This window comes from Paroedura picta, chromosome 17, assembly GCF_049243985.1.
Source record: "Paroedura picta isolate Pp20150507F chromosome 17, Ppicta_v3.0, whole genome shotgun sequence".
Classification (NCBI taxonomy): Eukaryota; Metazoa; Chordata; class Lepidosauria; order Squamata; family Gekkonidae; genus Paroedura; species Paroedura picta.
Window position 1 is genome coordinate 17,232,348 of NC_135385.1, and position 18,222 is coordinate 17,250,569.

At 49.3% G+C, this 18,222-nt stretch overlaps 1 protein-coding gene across 1 annotated transcript in view; it reads right to left on the bottom strand.

The window, feature by feature from the left end:
* Positions 1-226: 226 nt before the first annotated feature.
* The window catches only part of LOC143827167 (uncharacterized), a 60,605-nt gene continuing 42,609 nt past the window's right edge, over positions 227-18,222 (bottom strand). Inside the window, exon 2 of the mRNA XM_077316530.1 lies at positions 227-1,855. Coding sequence (XP_077172645.1) covers positions 1,805-1,855 — 51 coding nt within the window. The 3' untranslated portion in view covers positions 227-1,804. The remainder of the gene's footprint in view (positions 1,856-18,222) is intronic.

The following is an 18,222-nucleotide window of genomic DNA, read 5'->3' on the forward strand; positions in this document are numbered from 1 at the left end:
AGAAGCTGGCAAGAGAGGCAGAGCCACAACCGAGATCTGGAAAAGCCGCCGGCATTGCTCCTGGTCAGCATAGAGCAGGGGTAGTCAAACTGCGGCCCTCCAGATGTCCATGGACTACAATTCCCAGAAGCCCCTGCCAGCATTCGCTGGCAGGGGCTTCTGGGAATTGTGGTCCATGGACATCTGGAGGGCCGCAGTTTGACTACCCCTGGCATAGAGGCACAGAGCTATACACTGAATCTCCATCTTAATTATTTAGGTTTTTTCCCCCCAACCACCGTTGCTTTTGCCAGCTGGAAATATTTATGTCCTTCTCCGAAAAAAGAACCGCAGAGACTTTAAAAGCCGGCTGGCGCTCGTCTTGGCACAAGCTTAGCGCGGCATTAATAAGCGTGAAGACTGAACTGTATCCCGGTCGGGGAAAAGCAAATTGGCAGGGCAGGGGCAAAGTCATTTCATGCACACTCTGCGGATAAATGGGGAACCTCTGGCTCCGGGGCCTGGCAGCCTCTGTCCTTGTACAATTCTCCACGACTGGGAGGGAAGGACAAAGAAGCCTATTTCTGCAAAAAGCATTTACATTCTGCCTGCCTCCACCGCTTGAGGTCTGCATGCATTTCTTTCTTTCAGGCCACGCCATTCTTTTATACCCAGGGCATTTCCGCACGTTGGTAAAAATAGCGTTACGCCAGCTGAATGGCATAGCGATAAATATTATCGCGCCTGCTGGCCATTCCTCACCTCGCTCTCATCTGCTGCCTTTTCATGATTCTCACCCCCCAAAACTGTTGCTGGAAATGACGGAAGGGAGCAACGTGCTTTATGTGCGACTCTCTCCCACCTGTCAATCAAGGCAGCCAATCCCCTTTCTCCGTGTTTTAAAGGTGCATAGATGAATAGTGCTTTTTGAACGCTACCCCTTATGGGATCACAAGTCTTTAGATACCTTTAAACATTAATCTCATTCCTGATTTTTTTGGGGGGAGAGAACTTGAAAGAGGCATGCTTTGTGTCACAACTCTGGAAAAAAATACTTTTATTTTTGGTATCACCTGCACGCTTGTGCACTAATCTTTGCTGACGGAACCCAGAAAAAGACAGTCTTGAATGCTAGCCTGACAAAGAGCGCTTGCACCCGAAAGCTCACGCCTTGAATAAATCTTTGTTCGTTTTAAAGGTGCCCCTGGATTCCGATTTGTATGCTAGTTACGCGATCCGAAGAGAAACCAGAGTATTGTTGTTGTTGTGAATGCTACTTAAGGTTCCTTCACACCATCTGGTGGGATGGCAGATCGGAGCCACAGTGAGAGAGACAAGCAAAGTAAATCCAAAGAACAGCATCTTGTCATTCAAGGGCCCCAAAACTTACTTGGCTGAGCACATACAAATCTCACCAGGTCGTTCGACGGCGCTCTGCTCCCCTTAATTGTGAAATTAGCTCAGCAAGTGCCTTTTCAGGGGCAGTTCCGATTTTGTGGAATCCTGATTTTATTTTATTTTCTCACCGCTTGCCTCCTATTTCTTGGAGGGTTTAATTGTACGCCGGCATGTCACGGTTCCCTTTTAGAAGCTGCTGCTCCTGTAAGTTGCTATTTAGGCTGTATCAATTTCACGGGTGGCTTTGCGTTGCATTGTACATTTTGTGCATAGCGCCTTGGGCAATTTTTATTGAAAAGGAACTCAGCGTTGTTTGTAGATCAGCAAAATCATGAAACTCTCCAGCTGAAAGTGTCTTTATTCACCTGACAGCCAAAGAAGGCAGCAGAGGGAGGGGGGGGACCCCGCTGGGTGCATTAAAGTGGCTTCAGAACGCAGGAATAATCATTCTGCACTTGGCTCCTGGCAGCAAATTCACCTGTCAAAGGAGAAGTAATTAGATTCCTCGCTGTACCAGGGATTGCTGTTATATTATTATCATAAACTTGTCAGGAACTATTAACCATTAATTTGATCCTGAACCTGGTGCCAAGAAGGAGACGCCTGCAATACACCATAGCATTTTGGAGGCAACCCGAAATCCAACAGGGGTAGTCAAACTGCGGCCCTCCAGATGTCCGTGGACCACAATTCCCACGAGCCCCTGCCAGCCGGCAGGGGCTCATGGGGATTGTGGCCCACGGACATCTGGAGGGCCGCAGTTTGACTACCCCTGGTGTCAAATCTGATTTCTATGAGCCAGCAGTTTCCGTTTCAGTGTGTTTCCCCCCCGCAAAAAACAAATTCGGCAATTCGTATCGATTTCGCAGCTTGAACCGGTAACAGCCGCGCACGATGAGCATTTCTCTGTTGCTTTCCGAAGTTCTTCAGAGGTGGTCTTCTGATGAAAACCAGCTTGAGATCCTCCCCACAACTTAGCTGGTGGACGTGAGGCTTTACCTACGGCCAGTGAAAGCACTTGTGGAGGAAGCCAGCTTGGATTGGAACCAGCTGGGCCTTGAATAAATAAACCGGGGACTCTGCAAGTGAGTAAACCCGTCAATAATAAATAAGCACAGACGCGGTTTCCACTTGAGGAGGCCTAGAATCAGGCTGCAGGAGCTTCAATGCACCGGAATCCCCTGCAGCTTCCTTTTTGCATGCAGAAGGGAAGAAACAGAATTCTACACTGGTGAGAGTTAAGAGGATGCAGCCTGCATACATTAGCACATACACCAATTTATGCAAATGGAATCTGAGGGGCTCTTGTTGTAAAAGGAGTCTTAGGACAGCCAGATGCACCCCTCAGACCTCTGAGATTGTCCCACTGACCTGTCAGCACACTTGCCGGCTTCAGCCACATCTGCTCCTCCTGGTGCCTTCTCTGCCTGCAATCATCCACTCGGAGGCAATCGGACCAGGAGCACACCGGAAAGGGAAAGAAACCAAGCTGAGTAGTTCTTGTGCCGCCACAAAAAAGTGTTTCTTCCTCCAGTCAGACAGCCTTACTGGAGATTATGGGTGAGGACGGGCTGATAATCTGGGCCACATGTCCTCTGGCAAAGTTGTCCGATTTTGGCTGTGCTTGTACATAGCCACTAATGGCCCACCTTGACATTTCCCTGTAAGTTGAATTGTTGTTGTTGTTGTTAGGTGCGAAGTCGTGTCCGACCCATCGCGACCCCATGGACAATGATCCTCCAGGACTTCCTGTCCTCTCCCATTCCCCGGAGTCCATTTAAGTTTGCACCGACTGCTTCAGGGACTCCATCCAGCCACCAAATTCTCTGTCGTCCCTTTCTTCTTTTGCCCTCGATCGCTCCCAGCATTAGGCTCTTCTCCAGGGAGTCCTTCCTTCTCATGAGGTGGCCAAAGTATCTGAGTTTCATCTTCAGGATCTGGCCTTCTAAGGAGCAGGCAGGGCTGATGTCCTCTAGGACTGACAGGTTTGTTCGCCTTGCAGTCCAAGGGACTCGCAAGAGTCTTCTTCTCCAGCAAGTTGAATAGCCAGTACAAATAACCCACTGAAAGCCGGTTTAGATGTGGCAGGTCTCCATCTGTCTGACCCTGTCTCAAAAGGCAGCCCTGACTTTCACAGGCCAGGGATTGGACTCAATAGATGGTAGCTTCATTGGCCTGGATGGATCCTTGCTCTGCTGGGAGCAAGCCACGGTTTGTCACGTCGGGCCAAGCAGCAAACCGAGGCTTGTTCTTGCTCTCCAAACAGGAAACGGAAACCACAGCTTGAGCTTGGCTTTCAGTTCCAATATGCAGCACAAGCCTCCGCTTGAACTCAATGGCAAACCGTGGCTTGTGGCAAAAAAGAGGGTATATTGGGATGTGCCAAGGAGGCAACAGTGCATGAGCTCATCACGCTGACCTGCCATCCACTTCCCAGCTGATCCTGGCGCTGAAGCCCATAGAGAGCCAGCCCTTTCAGTCTCTTTAACAGAGGGGAAAAGGGCCTCTCCTTCCCACTTCAAGCAGAGTTTAGACTAGGAGTGAGCGGTTCGGCACGGTTCGGCCGCCTCGGGCACGATGAGCGGCCGAACCGCAGCGAACCGCTCACTCCTAGTTTAGAGCGATAAAGGGGAAGACAACAAGAAGGGAAGGAGCCAAAACATGCTGGTGCTTCTTGATGAATGTGTGGCCTTCCTCCCCAGGGCTCCGGCATTACAACCTTGGCAGGGAATCGCATTTTGAAAAGTGTTAGCGGAACATGCTGTGAGATAACTGGATTCTGGGAGGCCGCGCTGAAAATAGGTGGAAGCTACGTATGGGTTTCCTGCCAGAAACCTTCAATGCCCTGGTGAGGCTTGGCGCCCGCCCAACTCGACGCTGAGCCGCAGAACTGCTGATTCAAATGGAAGAAGACGGGAGAGGCGGAAAAGTCTATTTCACACTGGAAAACGCGCACGGAGGGCTGACGCATGGCGAAATCACAGCAATAATCCCGGCTGCACATTTCATCAACTGCACCGAGAAATCTGAAGTATTTATTTTTATTATTATTTTATTTTAGATTTGTATACCGCCTTTCCATACGGCTCCGGGCGGTTTACATATAACACCGTGGGATAATGACATAGAACAGGGGTAGTCAACCTGTGGTCCTCCAGATGTCCATGGACTACAATTCCCATGAGCCCCTGCCAGCGAATGCTGGCAGGGGCTCATGGGAATTGTAGTCCACGGACATCTGGAGGACCACAGGTTGACTACCCCTGACATAGAACATTGCAACTGGCCGGCCTCAAGCAAATGCCTGGTGGAGGAGCTCCCTTTTTGCAGGCCCTGCAGAAGTTGAAGTTTGGGCAGGGCCCCGATCTCTTCAGGGAGCTCGTTCCACCAGGTGGGGGCAGGACCAAGAAGGCTCTGGCTCTTGTTGAGGTCCAACGTGCTTCTCTGGGGCCAGGGATCTGCAGCGGTGGCAGAGCGTAAGGCTTTTTGAGGGGTATAGGTCTCTCAGGTAACATATACAAGAGTGCTGTGCAGTCCAAAAATCTGCAATACCTGGGTGTAGCTGGGTGTGGGGGAAGGCACGAGGAAGATCTTCCTGGATAGTAGTAGCTTCTCTTCCTCTCCTTGCTGGTACTCTGCAATTTGGGGAGGGCCAGAGGTATCCTTGGCAGGTAGAGTGGGAAATATCCCACTAGTTTGCCAGCATGAGCTTATTTGCATCTGGGCTTTCTCCTCATCTAGCAGGTCCTTAGCCTAGGAATGATCAGGGATGCCTGCTCTTGAGCATGAAACTAGGGGCTTGGCTCTCAACCTGAATAGGCTGCCTAAGGAGGTGGTGAGCTCCCCCTAACTGGCAGTCTTCAAGGTTGGATGCACACTTTTCTTGGATGCTTTAGGATGCTTTGGGCTGATCCTGCGTTGAGCAGGGGGTTGGACTAGATGGCCTCTATGGCCCCTTCCAACTCTATGATTCTATAATTCCATGATTCTAACCCATGGCTCACAGCCAGGGGCCCGTGTTCGACAACCTGGTCGATAAAGGGACAGCTTGGGATTCCCTTCTTTTGTTTATTTCCCCTTTGTGTTTCAGCCTCTTTCTGTGAGCTTCAGGAAAAGGAACATACAAACGGCGTCATCAAGAAAAGAAAGAAGGGCTCAGCAAAGCAAATCTCCTTACTGTTAACAAAAAGGTCGCAGAATACAGTAGGCGGAAAAAAACCCAAATCAATCTGCCACTTTTATGTCCAGCTCCTTGGACATCAAATGGCACTCGGCCACTGAGGAAACAGATGGAAATTAGGCACCAACAGGTAAAAGGCCAGCCGTTTGTGAAAAACGCATCTGCTCCCAAGTTTTCAGAAATGGCAACGCTATAAAAATAATTACGCAACAGGTGTTTTTCCCAAGGTTATTCCCTTGGAGACTGTTCAGTGCAAGCATCTCAGACGGTGTTCGCAAAATAGTTTTCCAGCCCTTCCACACCGATAGGAGATTTAGGAATGCGAAAATTCTTCCCTGTCTGCTCCACCTTCCACTTGCGGTGCCCATCCTGAAATCCAGACACCAAATGCCTGAACCTGCGGTCCCTCTCGTACTGAGCAGGATTACTATGGCAACGCGGCCCACACAGGCTGAGCAAAGGCTACAACTCTTTAGAGGGGAATTCACAGGTCTGGCTCCAAGTCCTACACGGTCTCCATTAGCCATGCCACCCCATACACATGGCCTCCCAGTGCTTCCTTTAAGCCAGGGGTAGTCAACCTGCGGTCCTCCAGATGTTCATGGACTACAATTCCCATGAGCCCCTTCCTGTCTGTCTCCTCTCCTCTCCTCCCTCCCCTCTCCCTTTTCTCCTTCCTTCCTTTCTTCCTTCCTTCCCCTCTTTCAGTCTTTTCCTTCCTTCCTTCCTTCCTTCCTTCCTTCCTTCCTTCCTTCCTTCCTTCCTTCCTTCCTTCCTTCCCCTCTTTCAGTCTTTTCCTTCCTTCCTTCCTTCCTTCCTTCCTTTCTTCCTTCCTTCCTTCCTTCCTTCCTTCCTTCCTTCCTTCCCCTCTTTCAGTCTTTTCCTTCCTTCCTTCCTTCCTTCCTTCCTTCCTTCCTTCCTTCCTTCCTTCCTTCCTTCCTTCCTTCCTTCCTTCCTTCCTTCCTTCCTTCCCCTCTTTCAGTCTTTTCCTTCCTTCCTTCCTTCCTTCCTTCCTTCCTTCCTTCCTTCCTTCCTTCCCCCCCTCCCTCAATCCCTCTCCTCTCTGTCTCTCTCTCTGTCCCTCCCATACAACTGACAGCTGGGAAACAGTGCCAGAGGAACAGCTCACTTCTGTATGCAACGTGAGAATTTCTCCCTTTAACCTCCGCCCCGGATTCGGTACCCAGCCCCAAGCGCTGCTCCGAGTCCAGCCCTCCTGCCTGCCAATCCGGCAACAGGGCCTCCTTCCCTGAAAGAAGGCCCTTTTTCAGAAAGCAGAAGAAGGGGACGGACAAGAGCACCAACCACTCTCTTCTCTCTGCATCTGGAAGCCTTCCTGCTCCCCAGCAAAGAGGCTGAAGTAGCCTTGGCACCAGCTGCTGGACTTCCTGCCTCATGTGCAACCCGGAGTGTGCTGCAAGGAGCCGCTTGTGTGGCTGTCAAGGAGGACGTTATCGCCGCTCTCAAGCCAAAAGAAACAGCCCAGGGTGCAGAAGCTCACTGCTGCTCACGCCACTGCTACGAGAAGATCCTTTCATCCAAACAAACAACGGAAGAAGCCTCCGCCTTCCTGCAGACAGAAAAGCCAATTTTTTTGTTTTCCAAGAAGCAGTTCGGAGTACGGGGCATCCCCCGAGATTATTGCAGTGGGGGAAACACGTTTGAAGAGTGCACACGTCAAGAAGACTGAAGCAATTCCGTGGGAGGATCTCTTTTGCCCTCACTCTGTTTCCGCTGCTTTGTTTCCAAGAAGCAATAACTTGGCATCTTGGGAGAGCTCAGCAACAAAACTTGTTGTGGGGGGGGGGCAAGGAGAGGTCCTGCAGCAGCTGCCTCAGCCAGAAGAGCTGAACATCTGGGGAAGCAAGAAGGACGTAGATAAAATCGAAAGGGTACAGAGGAGAGCGACGAGGATGATCTGGGGCCAAGGGACCAAGCCCTATGAAGATAGGTTGAGGGACTTGGGAATGTTCAGCCTGGAGAAAAGGAGGTTGAGAGGGGACATGATAGCCCTCTTTAAGTATTTGAAAGGTTGTCACTTGGAGGAGGGCAGGAGGCTGTTTCTGCTGGCTGCAGAGGAGAGGACACGCAGTAATGGGTTTAAACCAAGTACAACGATATAGGCTAGATATCAGGAAAAAGTTTTTCTCAGTCAGAGTAGTTCAGCAGTGGAATAGGCTGCCTAAGGAGGTGGTGAGCTCCCCCTCACTGGCAGTCTTCAAGCAAAGGTTGGATACACACTTTTCTTGGATGCTTTAGGATGCTTAGGGCTGATCCTGCATTGAGCAGGGGGTTGGACTAGATGGCCTGTAGGACCCCTTCCAACTCTATGATTCTATGGTTCCAGGATGTTCCAGGGTGCACCTTAACCCTTGGCAGTACACATGTCAGGGTGCGTGTATGTGTGCGTGCCTCCCTAGGTGAATTACGATTGGAGCTACAGTCAACGACTAGGAAAACATTGTCAATTCTAGTCCCTGGCCAGGGAAATAGGGACCTTGCTCCCAGAAAGAACATCACGGTAAGGGAAGACAGGCATGATTCAGAACATCAGCCAAAGAAGGAGCAGCAAATTCAGGGGGCCTAAGATTCCTGCCCACCCGAAAGATTTGCTCTAACTCCCCTGACTATAGAAGAGACTCAAGACACCTTAATTGGCATAGCAACTACAGAAGAGAGGGAAAGGGCACCCTCTACTTTGTCCTCGCAGCTAAAGGTCCAAGCAAGAAGGCCAGAGAAAAGGAAATCAGCCTGGCCATCAACTATCTTATCTCATTTTGACCAGAGCCTCACTTGGTCCATCAGAAATCCATACATAGAATCCTCGAGTTGGAAGGGACCTCCAGGGTCATCTAGTCCAGAGGTAGTCGTGGTCCTCCAGATGTCCATGGACTACAATTCCCACGAGCCCCTGCCAGCAAATGCTGGCAGGGGCTCACGGGAATTGCAGTCCATGGACATCTGGAGGACCGCAGGTTGACTACCCCTGATCTAGTCCAACCCCCTGAAGAATGCAGGAACTTCAAAACTACCTGTCCACTCACAGTGACCCCAATTCCATGCCCAGATTATGCCCTGCCCCCAAAAACCCAGAATCCCTGGCTAGTCTAGCAAATCTGATGTGTATGGCCTGGGGCTCACAAACACAGGCCCAGATTCCAGTGTGCAGGTTCTTGTGTTGTAGGTCTATAACTGCATGTTGCGTTTTGTACAACTGGTGTCAAATCTTTAGGATTTACACATCTGATGACGTCTTTTAATTGTGCCGTTCGATTTTTATGCCAGAGCTCACCTGCCGCTTTACAAAACAGGACATCTCTCTGTCAGCACGTCAGCTGTTCACCAGCAAGTCACAACTGCCTTTAGCCAAACAATTGCTCTGGTTAAACCAAATCAAGCTGTGGCTTCTAGTTCATTCACAGATTTGAGAATTCCTACTTCCTGTATTCAGGAAACCAGCGAACCGCAGGTGTTCAGAAAAGACAGCACGACACTGCGATGGTCAGATTTGGGGGATATCCTCTGACCTCATCTGTCTGGGTAAAAATTACTTGGGCTGCCAAAAGCTGATCTTAGCTTCAAAGGAATGCGGATTAGTCTCCTTTCTAGTAACAGGGAACCTTATTACATTGCTACAGCCTAAACTCAGAATTCCTGATCTTATCCCCTGTACATATCATAGGCAATATCTTCAAAATACTCTTATCCCGGCGTATTGTACTCCACCCATTCAGTTAAGACCACTTTTGGATTAAGTCAAGGCTGACACCAGGAGTGTCAGAGTCCGTCAAAACATTCCTTGCCAAGATGCATTGTCCAGCTTTGACCTTTTCCGCACTCCAGCAAAATTCCGTTTCAGCATTCTTAAAGTCCTGGGGAATAACAAAGGTTTGACGCCGAAATCTGGCTCTTATGGATAGATTCAAGTGGGTCGCCATGTTGGTCTAAGGCAGCTTAACAAAACCAGAGTCCAATAGCAACTTTAAGACCAACACAGATTTATTCAAGGTGTGAGCTTTCGAGTGCATGCACTCGAAAGCTGACACCTTGAATAAATCTTTGTTGGTCTTAACGGTGCTATTGTATGGCTCTTTATTTATTTATTTATTTAGATTTATATACCGCCCTCCCCAAAGGCTCAGGGCGGTTTACATTAAAACTAGTCAACGATACATGAAACAGTCTTCGTTAAAAACATACAGCAATTAATAACAGTGGTTGTAACCATATAACAGAATAATGTAACAGTATAACAATATAATAAAATAATATAACGATGGAACAGTGCAATACCACAACAGGTCCAGAGCGCTCTGGTGGAGTTCTGGGAGGAAGGGGGGAGAGGGGAGGAGCGGGGGGGGGGGGAGTAGATCCAAATCTGATCCCTGTCTGCCCTGCAATCTGCCAATCATCAAAAACCACAGCCCCCCCCAACACAAAAGGCAATTCACGGTTATCCAATGGGGAACCTGTTTCTCCTCCATTCCCACCTCCCATGATGTCATCATAGCTATGTATGAACTCCTCCTCTTATCCCCCTCTCCCCTCCATATATAGGTATATTTAATTTCAACATGATTGCTCTTGTAACATGATTGCGTTACAACGCAAATTTGCAATAACAACAGTGCCCACCTTTGGAGAACCTTCCAGAATGTTATCCTACATAGTTCTGTTTTCTGCTTGACCTTTGATATGACACGGAGAAATTTTCATTTAAGAAGGAACCTACGCTGGCAGTCGTTCGGGGTTGTAAGGCTGTCACAAACTAGGCCTCCTGCCCCTGTCTCCCCCTCCAGCATCTAAAAGCCCTTTCAAGATTGATGGCACAACTGGGCACTTTATTTTCTCACCACACTCCCTGCCACCAAAACTCCATGACGTTTAAGAGACATGACCAAAGCTGCAGTTTTCCTATTTCCTAAGTAAATAGTACTGTGAAATGGGTGTTTCACAGAAGTCGGTGCACAGCTGAGCCCTGATTTGGAATTTTGTTAGGCTAATGCTCAATCTTGTGAAGTTTATTTCATGACACCCTATTGTTGTGTAACGGTGAGCAATGAGCTTTGTCGTCACAAGCACACACATCGACGTGAGACACCCCCCCTTGTTTGTGTGATTTGAGTGCTAAGGGAATCTAGGGAATGTGTGTGTGTGTGTGTGTAGGGGGGGACGACAAGATAAGTCTGGGCTTGTGCGGGAAAGGAATTAAAAAAACCAGACCACAAAACGGTGCTTCAAGCAGAGGGTCTCAACGCTACGTCATTGTGGCTGACATTTTTAATTACGTCGCTGTGCGATTGTGTGGCTGCACCTCCTTAGGCAGCCTATTCCACTGCTGCACGTGCACGAGCTAAAAGAAACATTTTCAAAAAGGAGGGGTTGATGAGAGACGGCAACGCCCACTCGTTTGAAGAAAATTAAGGGCCCGGAGGAGAGGATTACAACGCTGCATGCAATCAAGCAAGGAGAGGGTTTCATGGCTAGGAGCAGAGCAAACCTGCATACGGAGGAGGAGGAGGAGAACAGTCCAAAGGGGGATGGGGGTATTGACTTCCCTACAAAGCCTCCCTTTGCTGCTGCAACAGGAGCCCGAAGGCTTCGAGTGAGACGACACTGGGAGCTCCTGGAGCTCAAGAAGAGATTCTAAGCTCTTGCAGAGGAGATGGGAGCAGCACTTGAGGGTAGAGGAAGAACCTAAGCAAATTCAAAGACAGAGTGAAGACGGCATGGGGACAGTAGGAAATTGCACTTGGATGCGATACAACCCAAGACTGTGTTTGCCTTCTTCACCACACCATCGCTCTGTCTGCTCATCTTCAGCTTACAGTCCACAAGTACCCCAAGATCTCGTTCAAGCACACAGTATATCTCCCGTCCAGTATGCATGCTTCTCATTTTTCTGACCCAAAAGTAAATATCATGGTTGTTTCTTAAAAACTACTTTAGCAACCCCTAACATTGAGTTTATGGCTCAACTTAGAATCGTAGAATCATAGAGTTGGAAGGGGCCACGCAGGCCATCTAGTCGAACCCCCTGCTCAATGCAGGATCATAGAATCATAGAATCATAGAGTTGGAAGGGGCCATACAGGCCATCTAGTCCAACCCCCTGCTCAATGCAGGATCATAGAATCATAGAGTTGGAAGGGGCCATATACAGGCCATCTAGTCCAACCCCCTGCTCAACGCAGGATCAGCCCAGAGCATCCTAAAGCATCCAAGAAAAGTGTGTATCCAACCTCTGCTTGAAGACTGCCAGTGAGGGGGAGCTCACCACCTCCTTAGGCAGCCTATTCCACTGCTGAACTACTCTGACTGTGAATTCCCCCCCCCCTCATATCAAGCCTATATCGTTGTACTTGTAGTTTAAACCCATTACTGCGTGGACAAATCCTCTCTTTTGTCAGCCTTCTAAATGGGGATTTTACTTCTTTGAGGGTCCCATGCAGATCAGGGTCACATTTGGGGTGGGGGCTCTAACCCGTCCCATCCTGTAGAGTTTGAAGCTTGGAAACTGGTCCAGATCTCCCAGCATCTTGACAGCGTGGAGTCCAAGAGAAGAGGAAAGATTCAATGGCTTGTTTATTTCCACATTCTCTCAGTTGTTCTGTCAGGGCCAGCCATTTCAGTGTGGTCTTTTCAAGTGTCTTTTCAACGTTGTGTTTAGGGCTGGAGGAGCTGACAGTTCGGTCTGAAATGGAGATAAATGATGGGGAAGCCATGTAAATGAAGTCAAAAACAGCGTGGCAGTCTGAGGTTGTTCGGCCGAGCTCTAACTGAAAGGGAAGTGAGTTGCAGAGTAAACAAATAAACGTCTCGTTCGCTGAAAGAAGCCCGTGTCTCTTCCTAACACGGCACTCCGGCCTCTTGTCGAAAACGGTTTGCAGAACTTGCAGGCGTGGAAATAGATCATGACTCCTTCTTGGACTTTCCGCATTCAGTCCTGGACCGCGGCCAAAATATATATGGAGCAGCTAAAAGAGAAGCCTCTCCTTTTAAAAACCACAATGTCTCTTGAAACCACAACCGCCTTAGAAAAGGACATGTTAAGTCTCCCACGTTTCCAAAGTCTACCAGCGCCGCACCCCTCCTAGGCAGCTCTTCAAGGGGTTGGGTCTGGACCTGGGATCTAGATCAGTGAACAGGACATTACCGGATTTTGTTAGCATTTCACTGAACTTTGAAATCAAAGCCACTTATATATACATTCTCTCTACTCAAGGATGAGCCTGTGGCTTCTTCCTCCTCCCCTCATTCTAATGAAAACCAATCGAATGGGGGTCTGCTTTTGTGTTAGAGGCATCAAACCAACCAACCAACCTCCCGAAAATGAGCGAAGCAGATCACAACAGCATACTATCTTCAAGTATTTAAAAGGGTGCCATGTAGAGGATGGAACAGAGTTGTTCTCTCTTGCTCCAGAGGGACAGATCAGAGCCAAGGGGATGAATTTAAGTCAAAAGAAATTCTGTCTAAACATCCGGAAGAAGTTCCTGACAGTCAGAGCGGTTCCTCAGCGGAACAGGCTTCCTCGGGAGGTGGTGGGTTCTCCATCTTTGGAGATTTTTAAGCAGAGGCTGGATAGCCCTCTGACGGAGAGGCTGATTTTGTGAAGGTTCAAGGGGGTGGCAGGTGACAGTGGATGAGCAATTGGGATGTGAGTGTCCTGCATAGTGCAGGGGGTTGGACTAGATGACCCAGGAGGCCCTTCCAACTTTATGATTCTATGAAAAAAAAAGGGGGGGATTCATGCATCTGTCATTTTTTTCTTACTGTCGTGAGAAAGAGGGAAGAGTGAGGAAAGAGGGGACTAGTAGAGAACATTCCATGACATCTTCTTACATTTTTCTGCCTGTGACCCCCAAAGAGCACTCCTCTCTGCAAATTCCAACTGGTTGCTTGTCCCTGGCCCAAAGGAAGTATGTTTGGCCTCAACAAGGCCCTGGACGTTTTGGGTCCTGACCCGTATGTGGTGGAATGAGCTCCTGGAGGAGATCCAGGCCCTGCCAGAGCTGGCAGAGTTCGGCAGGGCCTGCTGGTTGGAGCTCTTCCACCAGGCTTTTGGTTGTGGCTTAATAACATCTGTGACCGTCTCCTCCAGAACACCCCCACTGAGTGACATCGAGCCGCGAGACTTATGGGCAGTGAATATCTGGAGCAGGGGTAGTCAAACTGCGGCCCTCCAGATGTCCATGGACTACAATTCCCAGAAGCCCCTGCCAGCATTTGCTGGCAGGGGCTCCTGGGAATTGTAGTCCATGGACATCTGGAGGGCCGCAGTTTGACTACCCCTGATCTGGAGGCTGCTAGTGCTTCATGCTGCTGATTTTCCCCTTACATTTTTGGTTAGGTTTATACTGCTAATGTCAATGCATTGCGTTGGTTTTTAATTTACTGCTAATTCCAACCCACTTTGTACAAAGCCCTGAGCCATGTCGGGAGAGCGATATCGAAATAAAATAACAACAACAACTCAGGAGCAGTTGGCCACAATGCCACGTGGCAGGCCATTTGGTGCCCGCCCCCTCTCCCCCCCAAATCTCCAAAGCCCCCAAAAGATTGGGAACCCCCAGGATCTAGACTTGAGCGTCACACACTGTCCTGAGCGAGTCAACCGATCCAAATGCCTATAAATCGCTACGCCGACTTCCAAATTAAAATAATGCTCGACACCGAAGTCCCAAGTAAAAAGCTGCCAGCAACCTTGGAAAAGCAAACGCTGCTGCAGGCTCTTTCCGGATTTCTGTATTCCCGTCAGGATCTCTGAGCGAGCGTTCAAAGCAGCCTGTCCCCTCCCCTCCCCTCCCCTCCCCTCCCCTCCGCCTTTGTCGTAACACCTGCCGGAGTTGGAGTCATTTGCAAACCCTCCACACAAGATCTTTGAACTTGTCCGTTACACAAGGTCAGACATGTTGTCTCGCTGGTTACGGGCTGAATGACGAGGAACGGTTTCATTTATTAATGAATAGGCTCGTCTCTCCTTTCAAGTAGCAGGCACATAATAGGCCTGCGGTGATACCCAACGTCGCGGTTCAGAAGCGGAACGGTCCTGACAAGAGCGCAACGCATCGCCTAGCTGAATCCGGAGAGCTGGAATGGCTCCGGGGAGAAAGGCTGGGGCTGGGTTTCGGCTCGAGCCCTTGATCAGCCAGTCCAAGCTCAACTGAGCCCTTGATCAGCCAGGCCAAGCTCAACTGAGCCCTTGATCAGCCAGTCCAAGCTCAACTGAGCCCTTGATCAGCCAGGCCAAGCTCAACTGAGCCCTTGATCAGCCAGTCCAAGCTCAACTGAGCCGTCGATCAGCCAGTCCAAGCTCAACTGAGCCGTCGATCAGCCAGTCCAAGCTCAACTGAGCCCTTGATCAGCCAATCCAAGCTCAACTGAGCCCTTGATCAGCCAGTCCAAGCTCAACTGAGCCCTTGATCAGCCAATCCAAGCTCAACTGAGCCCTTGATCAGCCAGTCCAAGCTCAACTGAGCCCTTGATCAGCCAGTCCAAGCTCAACTGAGCCCTTGATCAGCCAGTCCAAGCTCAACTGAGCCGTCGATCAGCCAATCCAAGCTCAACTGAGCCCTTGATCAGCCAGTCCAAGCTCAACTGAGCCGTCGATCAGCCAGTCCAAGCTCAACTGAGCCCTTGATCAGCCAGGCCAAGCTCAACTTGGCCTTCAAACTGAGATGAGGACAGGCTAACATCCATGGAGGATAGTCAAAAGCCCGCAAAGTGCAACAGGGAGTAGCGGTGAGTGCACCACGATTGAGACTTTTGACTCAGGAAAGTGTAAACAGCTTTTCTTTTACTGTTGAGATATCCCCAAAACATTCTTCAGGATTTGAGAAACCTCAAAAGTGGACCAATTGCACAGAATATGTCTGGGAAGAACAGCTGGGTCCATGCCTACCCAGGACCCCTCCCCTTTCCACCCCCTCCTGGCCCATGACTGGAGCCCGTGAAGATATATTAACTCCCACCCATTCAGGAAGCCCCAAGGTTTCAAGAAACCCTGTTTGAGAAGGCCTTGTAAAGGTAAAGGTATCCCCTGTGCAAGCACCGAGTCATGTCTGACCCTTGGGGTGACGCCCTCCAGCGTTTTCATGGCAGACTCAATGCGGGGTGGTTTGCCAGTGCCTTCCCCAGTCATGACCGTTTACCCCCCAGCAAGCTAGGTACTCATTTTACCCACCTCGGAAGGATGGAAGGCTGAGTCAACCTTGAGCCGGCTGCTGGGATCGAACTCCCAGCCTCATGGGCAGAGCTTTCAGACTGCATGTCTGCTGCCTTACCACTCTGCGCCACAAGAGGCTCTTATACCCATTCAGGAAACCCTTCCAAGGCCTTGAAGAAAACCCCAAGGTTTCAGGAAACCCTGGTTGAGAAACCCTAGTAGGATAAGCAAATAATAGAACAAAACTGGTGGTATCCAACTTCCCTTCTTGCAAAACTTTTTCTTGGAGGAAAAAACAGAACTACTAGCCGGACGCGAGACAGTTTCAATTCCATCTCTTCAAGGACTATCGCAGACTTGCTGTTCCTTTTCCACCTCCCACGGAGGAACAGAAGCTAACTCGCAGCTGGACTCTGCCCTCGGTTCACATTGGTCGAAATCCAGACACTAACATCAGACACATCGCTTTGCAAAACAGTGCAATCCGTTTCGGTTCCCGGGGACGGGGAGAAGAACTGGAGAGCCCTTAACATTTAGGGCAGAAGAAACAAACAACCACAAGGTGGGCTGTTGTCCAAGGGGCCTCCCCTTGTCTTCCTGAGCCAACTGGCTTAGCCTGGGATCAGAGAGTCATGGATGCTTTAGGCCAGGGGCAGTTTGACTACCCCTGCTTTAGGCTGATTTGGCGCCTCCCAACTCTAGGATTCTATTAGTCAGATCAGAGATTAGGGAAGTCAGCTGATGCAGCACGCATTTCAATTTCCCTGAAAGTTCAAATCACGGACCTAGCGGTTGCAATACTTCGGTAGGAGATTCAGAAGACGACTTCCCAAGAAAAGTTGACGAGACCGAATTCAGATGCAGATCTGACCTCGGCAATGTCAATCAAACGGAGGGAACAGGGCAGAGCACTTTACACTTTATGTACCTTGTTCAAATCCATCGGACATGCCAACAGCACCCTCCGACTGGATTGGAATACAGAACCACAGAATCATAGAATTGGAAGGGGCCACACAGGCCATCTAGTCCAACCCCCTGCTCAACGCAGGATCATAGAATCATAGAATCATAGAGTTGGAAGGGGCCATGCAGGCCATCTAGTCCAACCCCCTGCTCAACGCAGGATCATAGAATCATAGAGTTGGAAGGGGCCACACAGGCCATCTAGTCCAACCCCCTGCTCAACGCAGGATCATAGAATCATAGAATCATAGAGTTGGAAGGGGCCATACAGGCCATCTAGTCCAACCCCCTGCTCAACGCAGGATCAGCCCTAAGCATCCTAAAGCACCCAAGAAAAGTGTGCATCCAACCTCCAACTTCTGTTTGCTATGCCTTCCTGCCACACGGGTATGACACTTCACGTATCTGATTCTCATTAAATTTGCAAATGACACCAAACGGGGAGGAGTAGCCAACACCGCAGAAGATATGGAGTTCAGCACGATCTGAACATACTGGAAAAGTGGGCAAAGGGGAACAAGATGTAATCCAATAAGGATTAGTGCAGAGATCTCCATCTGGGTCACAAAAATGGGAACCATGCATGCTGGATGGGAGATACAAGATCTTGGGGGTACTTGTGGTCTATAAGCTAAACATGAGCAGGAGGTTGGACTAGATGGCCTCTACGACCCAGCTCTGCGGTTCTATGATTCTAAGTGCTCTGGCCTATGAAAGTTTGTGCTGTTTCCTCGGCAACGTTGACTGAAAATCCACCATGAGCTGTCAGTCTAGTTTCCCCGTTCCTTTAAAACAGACTTCCAAATCACTGCTGGATCCATTCAAAGTGCCACCTCTGATCTTTAATGCTCTGAGGCCAGGTATATGAAGAACCTCCTGTTCCCATAGAAACCTGTCCAATGCTGGCTTAAGGCCCTAGCCCTTGTACCATCATTATAATGTGAACAAGACAGGATCTTTTTGCTGTGGGGGCACACCACGTATGGGGCAAGCTCCCCACGAATACTTGGCCAGTGCTGTGTTCATTTTCCAGTCTCAACTGAGTCCTTACGTGGCTTCATAAGACTCTCTGCTGATTATTTTTCCAAACGTGGCTATTGCTTGTGTTATTTTTTTTAATTTCGTGAGCTTTAAAAAGAAGCTTTGATAAAGCGAGCCGGGTCAAAGTCAAGAAAAGGAACACAGTAATCGAAAATGCCTCACCTTAAAGTCTCCAAAACTCAATTACCTACCCAACCTGTTTGTTCTTAGATTTATTTTTATTTATTCACGGTACTTATAGAAAACCTTTTCCACTTGGACTCAAGGCAGATTCCGCAGAGGGAATCGATACAAAGGAGGGACGGGAAATTCCCTGAACAAGGGGTGGGCCGTGTTGCAGCCGTGTGAAGCTCTCTTTTATCTGATTTTAGTTCTTATTTCTAATGGTAGTTTTTTTTATCAGGTTTACCAGGCTGCAGTGGGATGATGTCGGAGGTGTGCGTGTGGCTTTATCCCATATTTGTTTGTAGTCTGAAGCTTGTTTGTAGGT